The sequence below is a fragment of the Nerophis ophidion genome, linkage group LG07 (assembly GCF_033978795.1).
Source record: "Nerophis ophidion isolate RoL-2023_Sa linkage group LG07, RoL_Noph_v1.0, whole genome shotgun sequence".
NCBI lineage: Eukaryota > Metazoa > Chordata > Actinopteri > Syngnathiformes > Syngnathidae > Nerophis > Nerophis ophidion.
In genome coordinates, this window is record NC_084617.1 from 2,450,425 (window position 1) to 2,463,597 (window position 13,173).

At 41.9% G+C, this 13,173-nt stretch overlaps 1 protein-coding gene across 1 annotated transcript in view; it reads left to right on the plus strand.

Moving 5' to 3' along the window:
- kcnt2b (potassium sodium-activated channel subfamily T member 2b) overlaps positions 1-13,173 on the plus strand; it is a 148,562-nt gene that overhangs the window by 118,315 nt on the left and 17,074 nt on the right. The window contains exons 19-22 of the mRNA XM_061905189.1: positions 2,243-2,546; positions 2,609-2,714; positions 8,184-8,356; positions 10,531-10,602. Coding sequence (XP_061761173.1) covers positions 2,243-2,546; positions 2,609-2,714; positions 8,184-8,356; positions 10,531-10,602 — 655 coding nt within the window. The remainder of the gene's footprint in view (positions 1-2,242; positions 2,547-2,608; positions 2,715-8,183; positions 8,357-10,530; positions 10,603-13,173) is intronic.

Below are 13,173 nucleotides of genomic sequence, written 5' to 3' on the forward strand. Positions count from 1 at the left end.
GACGGAATGACAGACAGAAATACCCATTTTTTAATATATAGATTTATTTATTAAAGATAAATTGAGCGAATTGGCTATTTCTGGCAATTTATTTAGGTGTGTATCAAACTGGTAGCCCTTGGCATGAATCAGTACCCAAGAAGTAGCTCTTGCTTTCAAAAAGGTTGGTGACCCCTGTTCTAGATCATCCCTAAAATTTCTCATGAGATTGAGGTCTGGGTTCTCCGGTTCTTTTAGACCAGGCTTGGGCAATTATTTTGACTCAGGGGCCAAGTTTATGTTTGGGAACACTAATACAAAACCTCACAATAATGTCTGATTGAATGCTAAAAACATTACGACAGACCGCCTTAAAAAACGGAATGTAATTTGACATTTTTGGTTGAGACACCCAGAATGTACGTGAAAATAAAGAATGTTACAATATTAAGTATGAAGGATAAAACACTGAATATTGACAACACATAAACATCACCCCCCCTCTACATCCACATATTTTACAATCAACAAACATGCAACAAACACAGCAAAATATGAACGTGTAAAGTAAATAAAACCCAGCTTCAATGTGATATATGTGATATATCACCATTATTTACAACTTTGTTGGAAAAATCTCCTTCCACATCTGTCCCTGACACCCACATTTCACACTCTGTGGAAACACTCCCCACCCACACTACTTAGTGCCTCTTCTGAGCTGCTGGGACTTACATGACCATAGTAACTCATTACATGACCATAGTAACTCATTACATGACCATAGTAACTCATTACATGACCATAATAACTAATTACATTACCATAGTAACTCATTACATGACCATAGTAACTCATTACATGACCATAGTAACTAATTAGATGACAATGGCAACTAATTAGATAACCATAGTAACTAATTAGATTACATAGTAACTAATAAGATGACCATAGCAACTCATTACATAACAATAGTAACTAATTACATTACCATAGTAACTAATTAGATGACAATAGCAACTAATTAGATAACCATAGTAACTAATTAGATTACATAGTAACTAATTAGATGACCATAGCAACTCATTACATAACAATAGTAACTAATTACATTAACATACTAACTAATTACATTACCTTTGTAACTAATGACATGAGCATAGTAAGTAATTAGATGACCATAGTAAGTAATTAGATGACAAAGTAACTAATTAGATGATCATAGTAAGTAGTTTATGATGCAGATGTCAAGCATGTAAAGACTTAGTATAGTTGAAGAGTATAGTAGTATAGTTAGAAAAGATGAGTGCACATCATCATGGCAGCTACACTTTACATCTTAAAGATTTGAAAAAAAAATGATTTGGGAATGTCCGGTGGGCCAGATTGGAAATTTCAACGTGCCGGATGTGGTCCCCGGGCCTTAATATGCCCAGGTGTAACAAGCATGCCCAGGTGTAACAAGCATGCCCAGGTGTAACAAGTATGCCCAGGTGTAACAAGTATGCCCAGGTGTAACAAGTATGCCCAGGTGTAACAAGTATGCCGAGGTGTAACAAGTATGCCCAGGTGTAACAAGTATGCCCAGGTGTAACAAGTATGCCCAGGTGTAACAAGTATGCCGAGGTGTAACAAGTATGCCGAGGTGTAACAAGTATGCCCAGGTGTAACAAGTATGCCCAGGTGTAACAAGTATGCCCAGGTGTAACAAGTATGCCGAGGTGTAACAAGTATGCCGAGGTGTAACAAGTATGCCCAGGTGTGACAAGTATGCCCAGGTGTAACAAGTATGCACAGGTGTAACAAGCATGCCCAGGTGTAACAAGCATGCCCAGGTGTAACAAGCATGCCCAGGTGTAACAAGTATGCCGAGGTGTAACAAGTATGCCCAGGTGTAACAAGTATGCTCAGGTGTAACAAGTATGCCCAGGTGTAACAAGTATGCCCAGGTGTAACAAGTATGCCCATGTGTAACAAGTATGCCCAGGTGTAACAAGTATGTCCAGGTGTAACACGCATGCCCAGGTGTAACAAGTATGCCCAGGTGTAACAAGTATGTCCAGGTGTAACAAGTATGCCCAGGTGTAACAAGTATGCCGAGGTGTAACAAGTATGCCCAGGTGTAACAAGTATGCCCAGGTGTAACAAGTATGCCCAGGTGTAACAAGTATGTCCAGGTGTAACAAGTATGCCCAGGTGTAACAAGCATGCCCAGGTGTGCCTCAAGTGAAATAGACCACTGACCTTTGGCGTGTGCGGTCAGGCACGGTGGCCATCGACCTGCAGGACTCCAGCGACAGCAGCCCAGAAGGTCCAGAGGCCGGCAGCACGGGGCCCGGCAGTCGCAGCAGCTCCAGGACGGAGATGAGCGGCCCCAACACTCTGGCCTTGCCCGCGCTGGCCGACTCGGCCGAGGAGCGACGGCACAGTATCGCGCCCGTCCTGGAGCTGGTGGACGGCGTCAGCCACCCGACCTTTGACCTCCTGGGAGACCAGTCGGAGGACGAGGGAGGAGAGGAGAGCAGAGACAAAGACGAGAGCGCCCACTGGTGGGGCCGACACTGCGAGTGAGTACTTGGAGGCTGCACTTTAGATGCTGTTCAAGGATAACTGCCAGCATACCCTGCAGGTGGGTGAAGGGATACCCGCTCAACTCTCCCTACATCGGCAGCTCTCCTGCCCTCTGCCACCTTCTGCAAGAAAAGATGCCTTTTTGCTGCCTGCGCATGGACAAGGTAAGCACTTGAAACGTTTGGCTGACCTCTTCCGACTTCTTTCACAGTCTACAATCTAGCTCTAGAGCTATGGCTCTAGAGCCACATTCTTATGATCACTGCATCTGGCTCTAGAGCTATTGCTCTAGAGCCAGATTCTTATGATGACTGCATCTGGCTCTAGAGCTATGGTTCTAGAGCCAGATGTGGCTCTTTTGATGACTGCATCTGGCTCTAGAGCTATGGCTCTAGAGCCAGATGTGGCTCTTTTGATGACTGCATCTGGCTCTAGAGCTATGGCTCTAGAGCCACATTCTTATGATGATTGCATCTGGCTCTAGAGCTATGGTTCTAGAGCCAGATGTGGCTCTTTTGATGACTGCATCTGGCTCTAGAGCTATGGCTCTAGAGCCAGATGTGGCTCTTTTGATGACTGCATCTGGCTCTCTGATAAATCTGAGCTGACGTTGCTTAACACGATAAGTAATGAATAATTCCACTTGTAATGACAGTGTTAAAAATGATGTTCAAAATATAAATTATTCTCATGCATTTTTAATCCGTCCATCCTTTTTGCTACCGCACCTGTTCAAGAAGTTGCGTCAATGGTGGGAAGTTATTTATTTATTATTGGTTAGTGTGGGGCTTGCCCTCCTGGGGGTTCTTCAGACCACCAAGCACCGACATGAGAGCCTGTTTCAGGGTTACAATATTGTTTTATTTAAAAAAAAAAAGGGAATAAGCGGTAGAAAATGGATGGATGGATCTCAGTTCTTTTCCAGCAATTGTATTTCCAGCCCCAACCCAGTCTCTCCTCCTGGCTGCTGCTTATAACAGAGCGACAGGTGATTAGATAACAAGGCCCAGGTGGGCCATCTACGCACCTGTCGCTGCAGGCCCGCAGGCCACGCCCCCTCCACAGTTAGCTTCAGAATAACAATGTTATTACAAAGAATAAGAGACCTATTATACTCTAGAAATGTTGGTTTTACTTTAAAATGAACGCGTTTAGTTGTGTTCAGTGGTAAAAAAAATATTATATGGCTCTTACGGAAATATATTTCAAAATATTTGGCTTTTTGGCTCTCTCAGCCAAAAAGGTTCCCGACCCCTGGTCTACAACATACTTGCCAACCTTGAGACCTCCGATTTTGGGGGTTGGGGGGTCGGGGGGCATGGTCAGGAGCAAGGTTGGGGGTGGGGTGTTGTCGGGGGCATGGTTAAGAGTGGAGGAGTATATTTACAGCTATCCATCCATTTCTTACTGCTTATTCCCTTTGGGGTGGCGGGGGGCGCTGGTGCCTGTCTCAGCTACAATCGGGCGGAAGGCTGTGTACACCCTGGACAAGTCGCCACCTAATCGCAGTATGTGTATTAATCTTTATTTACAATTGAATCACTTGTTTATTTTTCAACAACCTTGTAGTTATTTTTATATCTTTTTTTCCCAATAGTTCAAGAAAGACCACTACAAATGAGCAATATTTTGCACTGTTATACAATTTGATAAATCAGAAACTGATGACATAGTGCTGTATTTTACTTATTTTTCTTCTTTTTTTTTCCAACCAAAAATGCTTTGCTCTGATTAAGGGGTACTTGAATTAAAAAAATTACATCTCTGAAAAAAGGTTGAGAATCACTGCTTTAAAAGTCATAGATGTTATTGTCACATATGCATGTACAGTAGATGGCAGTATTGTCCTGTTTAAGAGTGTCACAACATTGCTGTTTACGGCAGACGAACTGCTTTACGGTAGACGAAAACGTGCCTGCTGTTGTTGTGTGTTGTTACCGAGCTGGTTGGACGTTAACGAAACTGCCTAACATTAAACCCACATAAGAAACCAAGAACTCGCCCTCGATCTTTCTACAGTTATAACGTCATTGGGCGGACACGCTGTTTATATTGTGGGAAAGCGGACGTGAAAACAGGCTGTCAACTTGTCCCTCGGGTCCGCATGGAGCTGGAGGGGGCGTGGCCTCCAGCTCCACCTGAATTTTGGGAAAAAATTGCTGTTTATGGCAGACGAACTGCTTTACGGTAGACGAAAACGTGCCTGCTGTTGTTGTGTGTTGTTACCGCGCTGGGAGGACGTCAATGAAACTGCCTAACAATAAACACACATAAGAAACCAAGAACTCGCCCTCGATCATTCTACAGTTATAACGTCATTGGGCGGACACGCTGTTTATATTGTGGGAAAGCGGACGTAAAAACAGGCTGTCAATTCGTCCCTCGGGTCCGCATGGAGCTGGAGGGGGCGTGGCCTCTAGCTCCGCCTGAATTTCGGAAGAAAATTTGTTTTTGGGAGAGACGCTGAATTTCGGGGGTCTCTTGAAAAATCCGGGAGGGTTGGCAAGTATGGTCTACTAGTCAGTAGTAAACATCCAGACGTGGTCAAAAGTTGACATAAGAACATCATGTCATGGCTGTCTTGAGTTTCCATTCATTTCTACATTTTTTTTCCTGTGATAGTGATTGTAGCACATACTTGTTGGTCACAAAAACATTCATGAAACAAATTGAGCTGTTTGGCCACAATACCCAGCAATATGTTTGGAACACCATACCTACTGCCATGCATGGTGGTGGTAATAAGGTCTCAAGAGCAACTGTGCAGACAACTGTCACTACCAGGATCAGGAAGAAAATGCAAGCCATCACCTGTTGCTGAGAGAAAATGGGTCAGGATGATCAAGAGTCAACCGAGAACCACCAAAAAGCCGGTCTGCAATGAGTTGGAAGCTGCTGGAACACATGTGTCGGAGTCCACAGTCCAGCCTGTTCTGCATGGCCATGGACTGAGAGGCTACCATGCAAGAAGGAAGCCCTTGTTTCAGAAGTCACACCTAAAGGCTCGTCTAAAGCAGGGGTCGGCAACCCTCGGCTCTTTAGCGCCGCCCTAGTGGCTCTCTGGAGCTTTTTCAAAAATACATGAAAAATGAAAATGATGAGGGGAAAAAAAACATATATTTTTTGTTTTAATTCGGTTTCTGTAAGAGGACAAACATGACACAAACCTCCCTAATTGCTATAAAGCACACTATTTATATCAAACATTAGGGGTGCGGGAAAAAAATCGATCCGAATACGTTGTGCGATTTAGAATCGATTTTCATTTTTAAAAAATCTATTTATTTTTATTTTTTCATCACTCCAACAAACCACTACACAGCAATACCATAACAATGCAATCCAATTCCAAAAGCAAAGCTGACCCAGCAACACTCGGAACTGCAATAAACAGAACAATTGAGAGGAGACACAAACACCACACAGAACAAAACAAAAGTAGTGAATATTATCAACAACAGTATCAATATTAGTTATCATTTCAGCATAGCAGTGATTAAAAATCCCTCATTGACATTATCATTAGACATTTATAAAAATAACAAAAAAGAACAATAGTGTCACAGTGGCTTAACATAAGCTGGACAACACACTGTGTCCAATGTTTTCACAAAGATAAAATAAGTCATATTTTTGGTTCCTTTAATAGTTAAAACAAATGTACATTATTGCAATCCGTTGATAAAACATTGTCCTTTACAATTATAAAAGCTTTTTTTTTAAATCTACTACTCTGCTAGCATGTGAGCAGACTGGGGTAGATCCTGCTGAAATCTATCTATTGAATGAATACAGAATGTTTTGAATCGGAAAAATATTGTTTTTGAATCGAGAATCGCGTTGATTCGAAAAAAATAAATAAATAATCGAATTGTGACCCCAAGAATCGATATTGAATCGAATCGTGGGACACCCAAAGTATTTGGCAAGCGCCGTTTTGTCCGACTCATTTTGGCGGTCCTTGAACTCACCCTAGTTTGTTTACATGTATAACTTTCTCCGACATGTTTTATGCCACTTCTTTTTCTGTCTCATTTTCTCCACCAAACTTTTAATGCTGTGCATGAATGCTCAAAGGTGAGTTTTGTTGATGTTATTGACTCGTGTGAAGTGCTAATCCGACATATTTGGTCCCTGCACGACTCCAAGCTAATCGATGCTAACATGCTATTTAGGCTAGCTGTATGTACATATTGCATCATTATGTCTCATTTGTTGCTATATTTCAGCTCATTTAGTTTCATTTAAGTCCTCTTAATTCAATTTATAACTCACGACACACTATCTGGATGTAATATGGCTTTTTATTTTTTGCGGCTCCAGACAGATTTGTTTTGGTGTTTTTGGTCCAATTTGGCTCTTTCAACATTTTGGGTTGCCGACCCTGGTCTATGACAACAAAATAAGAGTTGGGGCGGCATAGCTCGGTTGGTGCCAGCAACTTGAAGGTTGTAGGTTCGATCCCCGCTTCCGCCATCCTAGTCACTGCCGTTGTGTCCTTGGACAAGACACTTGAGCCACCTGCTCCCAGTGCCACCCACACTGCTTTAAATGGAACTTAGATATTGGGTGTCACTATGTAAAGCGCTTTGAGTCACTAGAGAAAAAGCGCTATATAAATATAATTCACTTCTCCTCTTGCACTAGATCTGCATGCTAAAGCTGGTTTACATTATTTAACATGATTTAAATATTAATAGTTAGACGTTTGTCCATCCATTCAGAGTCGTCCATGTTCCAATGGTAACGCATCAAAGAAACCATCGTAAATCAATCAATCAACCAAAGTTTACTTATATAGCCCTAAATCACCAGTGTCTCAAAGGGCTGCACAAGTCACAACGACATCCTCGGCTCAGATCCCACATCCGGGCAAGGAAAAACTCAACCCAATGGGATAACAATGAGAAACCTTGGAGGGGACCGCAGATATTTTTTGTCATTTTCTATAAACCAACTCACCATCAAATAAAAACTATAAGTAACGCAAACCTGAAAATCTGGGCTGTTTAGACTTTTATGTGCCGAATCTGTGCAGTATTTAGGGTCCTGAGGTGAACTAAACCAACTCATTTACATACTTAAACCTAACCAGGCACTCCAGCAACATATTACGTTGTTCCTTTGATTAAGTGGGTCTTAAGGTTAACTAAACCCACTCATTTCCGTTTGGCCGACGTTTTAAGCCTCTTCTTCGTGCTCGCTCCTATAAGCAGTAAGTCATCCTCTGTATATTCAGGTTCAAAAAGAGAAGCTTGTCAACCCTCAGTTGTCCAAAAATGGTCACATTTGTTTTCTGTTACCAAATCTGCCATGAATAGAATAGTCTCGTCTTATATTCGGGGAGTAGGAACACATTTGTTGCTTTACCCACCTGCTCCCAGTGCCACCCACACTGCTTTAAAAATGTAACTTAGATATTGGCTTTCACTATGTAAAGCGCTTTGAGTCACTAGAGAAAAAGCGCTATATAAATATAATTCACTTCACTTAACAAATGACTGGAAAGGCAAGACAGCCGTGACATGATGTTCTTCACAAGTTTACGTGCACTTTCAAACCAGGACTGTCTGTACGTGGCTTGTGAAGCGGACTCTGACGGTCCAGGTCTGGTGTTCCTCCTCCTCCCCCAGGCTTGCCCCCACATCCCGCTGGAGGACGCCCGCTCCTACGGCTTCAAGAACAAGCTGATCATCGTGTCGGCTGAAAGCGCGGGGAACGGCCTTTACAACTTCATCGTGCCTCTGCGGGCCTACTACCGGCCCAGGAAGGAGCTGAGCCCCATCGTGCTGCTGCTGGAGAGCATGTGAGGCCACACCCTTTTTTATTTTTATTTGGCACTTTTGGTAAGCAGACGAGAGCGTGATGCGGCTCAGAACTGCTGCTGTGGGCGCAACATCGCACTATAAATCTTAGTTAGGGCGGGGGAACGGGTTCCTCTCCTCCAGTGGGGGATAACTGAGCTATTTTGGGCTTCAGCGAAGGTGATTTGTGAAATGCTGGACACTTTGTGGCCGTGCAATAAAATGCTGACTCACTCCAGAGTAGTTATGGCCAAAGATGGGGCGGCCTGGCTCAGAATAATCAATCAATCAATCAATCAATCAATGTTTACTTATATAGCCCTGAATCACCAGCGTCTCAAAGGGCTGCACAAGCCACAACCACATCCTCGGTTCAGATCCCACTTCAAGGCAAGGAAAAACTCAACCCAGTGGGATGACAATGAGAAACCTTGGAGAGGACCGCAGATGTTGTTGACCCCCCCCTCGTCGAATGGATCTGACATAATAATGTGAGAGTCCAGTCCGTAGTGGATCTAACATAATAGTGAGAGTCCAGACCGTAGTGGATCTAACATAATAGTGTGAGAGTCCAGACCGTAGTGGATCCAACATAATAGTGAGAGTCCAGACCGTAGTGGATCTAACATAATAGTGGGAGTCCAGTCCATAGTGGATCTAACATAATAGTGAGAGTCCAGTCCATAGTGGATCTAACATAATAGTGTGAGAGTCCAGTCCATAGTGGATCTAACATAATAGTGAGAGTCCAGTCCATAGTGGATCTAACATAATAGTGTGAGTCCAGTCCATAGTGGATCCAACATAATAGTGTGAGTCCAGTCCATAGTGGATCTAACATAATATTGTGAGAGTTCAGTCCATAGTAAATCCAACATAATAGTGTGAGTCCAGTCCATAGTGGATCTAACATAATAGTGTGAGAGTCCAGTCCATAGTGGATCTAACATAATAGTGAGAGTCCAGTCCATAGTGGATCTAACATAATAGTGTGAGAGTCCAGTCCATAGTGGGTCCAACATAATAGTGAGAGTCCAGTCCATAGTGGATCCAACATATTAGTGAGAGTCCAGTCCATAGTGGATCTAACATAATAGTGTGAGAGTCCAGTCCATAGTGGATCTAACATAATAGTGTGAGAGTCCAGTCCATAGTGGATCTAACATAATAGTTTGAGAGTCCAGTCCATAGTGGATCTAACATAATAGTGAGAGTCAAGTCCATAGTGGATCTAACATAATAGTGAGAGTCAAGTCCATAGTGGATCTAACATAATAGTGTGAGAGTCCAGTCCATAGTGGATCTAACATAATAGTGAGAGTCCAGTCCATAGTTGATCTAACATAATAGTGAGAGTCCAGTCCATAGTGGATCTAACATAATAGTGAGAGTCCAGTCCATATTGGATCTAACATAATAGTGTGAGTCCAGTCCATAGTGGATCTAACATAATAGTGTGAGTCCAGTCCATAGCGGATCTAACATAATAGTGAGAGTCCAGTCCGCTGCCATTGGTCACAAAACAGTTAAAAGAAAAGGTGACTGGAAGGGAGTCAGGTCCTGCTTACTAGATCCTGGGTCAAGACAAAATCTTCCTGTGGATTACAATACATCAAAGAAACCGACACCTTCATGTCTCTTCCCATCATACACAGTGGAGTTTTACAAGCCTTTTGATCTGCAAGATCAGAGACGGCTTTTGTCTGCTCGCCGGGATCTTACTGAAACACAAAGTTTTGTGATAACTTAGATACAATTATTCTGACAAAAACATTTTGACAGATTTTTGAGCGCCGTGTGTAATGTTCTATATTCTCAAGGGAACATTTAAAGTTTTGGTGTCGTTTGCTTGAGTCATATTGCAGTCTACACGTATCTCTTATGTGTGACTGCCATCTATTGGTCACACTCATCATTACACCATGTACCAAAGAAAATAGCTTCGAGCTCGGTAAGCACAGTCAAAGTTATTCCTTACATTAGGCGCACCGGGTTAAAAGGCGCACTGTCGATTTTTGAGGAAATGAAAGGATTTTAAGTGCGCATTATAGTCCGAAAAATACGGTATATAGAAAAAAGTGTTATAGATCTAAATCTAAAACAGTATTATTATTATTGAGTGTGTTGAATTGAAAGGGTTGGCATGTTTAAAATCTGTACTGTTTTGATAATGCAGACCCGAGGCAGACTTCCTGGAAGCAATCTGCTGGTTCCCCATGGTTTTCTATACAGTGGGCTCCATGGACAAGTAAGTAAGGTCAAATTTAAAATACTGTGGCGTGGTAGGCCTACATATTCATTAAAAACAAGTCAGAGCTTTTTTTTAACAAGTATACTTAATATGTTGGGTAATTGTAACATTACACACAGTTTGAACAGTAACACTGTGTTTGAATATGTATTTAAGTGATTTTTTTTTAACATGTATATTTAATATTTTTGGCCCATGTACACACATTACACACAGTTTGAACAGTAACACTGTTTGAATATGTATTTAAGTGAATTTTTTAACAAGTATATTTAATATTTTTGGCCAATGTACACACATTACATACAGTTTGAACAGTAACACTGTTTGAATATGTATTTAAGTGATTTTTTTAACAAGTATAATTTTTTTTTTTTGCCATTGTACATACATTACATGCAGTTTGAATAGTAACACTGTGTTTGAATATGTATTTAAGTGAATTTTTTAACAAGTATATTTAATATTTTTGGCCAATGTACACACATTACATACAGTTTGAACAGTAACACTGTGTGTGAATATGTATTTAAGTGATTTTTTTAACATCAATCAATCAATCAATCAATCAATGTTTATTTATATAGCCCCAAATCACAAATGTCTCAAAGGACTGCACAAATCATTACGACTACAACATCCTCGGAAGAACCCACAAAAGGGCAAGGAAAACTCACACCCAGTGGGCAGGGAGAATTCACATTCAGTGGGATGCCAGCGACAATGCTGACTATGAGAAACCTTGGAGAGGACCTCAGATGTGGGCAACCCCCCCCCTCTAGGGGACCGAAAGCAATGGATGTCGAGCGGGTCTAACATGATACTGTGAAAGTTCAATCCATAGTGGCTCCAAGACAGCAGTGAGAGTCCCGTCCACAGGAAACCATCTCAAGCGGATCAGCAGCGTAGAGATGTCCCCAACCGATACAGGCGAGCGGTCCATCCTGGGTCCCGACGAGCGGTCCATCCTGGGTCTCGACTCTGGACAGTCAGTACTTCATCCATGGTCATCGGACCGGACCCCCTCCACAAGTTAGAGTGGGACATAGGAGAAAGAAAAGAAGCGGCAGATCAACTGGTCTAAAAAGGAGGTCTATTTAAAGGCTAGAGTATACAGATGAGTTTTAAGATGAGACTTAAATGCTTCTACTGAGGTAGCATCTCGAACTGTTACCGGGAGGGCATTCCAGAGTACTGGAGCCCGAACGGAAAACGCTCTATAGCCCGCAGACTTTTTTTGAGCTCTAGGAATCACTAATAAGCCGGAGTCTTTTGAACGCAGATTTCTTGCCGGGACATATGGTACAATACAATCGGCAAGATAGGCTGGAGCTAGACCGTGTAGTATTTTATACGTAAGTAGTAAAACCTTAAAGTCACATCTTAAGTGTACAGGAAGCCAGTGCAGGTGAGCCAGTACAGGTATATATGTATGTATATATGTATATAAAGGTATATACAGTATAGGTATATATGTATGTATATATGTATATAAAGGTATATACAGTATAGGTATATATGTATGTATATATGTATATAAAGGTATATACAGTAAAGGCGTAATATGATCAAACTTTCTTGTTCTTGTCAAAAGTCTAGCAGCCGCATTTTGTACCAACTGTAATCTTTTAATGCTAGACATTGGGAGACCCGAAAATAATACGTTACAGTAATCGAGACGAGACGTAACAAACGCATGGATAATGATCTCGGCGTCTTTAGTGGACAAAATGGAGCGAATTTTAGCGATATTACGGAGATGAAAGAAGGCCGTTTTAGTAACGCTTTTAATGTGTGACTCAAAGGAGAGAGTTGGGTCGAAGATAATACCCAGATTTTTTACAGAGTCACCTTGTTTTATTATTTGGTTGTCAAATGTTAAAGTTGTATTATTAAATAGAGGTCGGTGTCTAGCAGGACCGATAATCAGCATTTCCGTTTTTTTTGGCATTAAGTTGCAAAAAGTTAGCGGACATCCATTGTTTAATTTCATTAAGACACGCTTCCAACTGACTACAGTCCGGCGTGTTGGTCAGCTTTAGGGGCATGTAGAGTTGGGTGTCATCAGCATAACAGTGAAAGCTAATACCGTATTTGCGTATGATGTCACCTAGCGGCAGCATGTAGATGCTGAAGAGTACAGGGCCAAGGACCGAACCCTGGGGAACTCCACACGTTACCTTAACATAGTCCGAGGTCACACTGTTATAGGAGACGCACTGCATCCTATCAGTAAGATAAGAGTTAAACCATGACAGGGCTGAGTCTGAAATACCAATTCGTATTTTGATACGCTCTAATAAAATATTATGATCGACAGTATCGAAAGCAGCGCTAAGATCGAGGAGCAGCAACATAGATGACGCATCAGAGTCCATCGTTAGCAATAGATCATTAGTCAGTTTTGCGAGGGCTGTCTCAGTCGAGTGATTTGCCCTGAAACCGGATTGAAAGGTTTCACATAGATTGTTAAACGCTAAGTGCTCATTTAGCTGCTCTGCAACAATTTTTTCGAGGATTTTCGAAATAAAGGGAAGGTGAGACACCGGTCGGTAGTTTACCATGAGG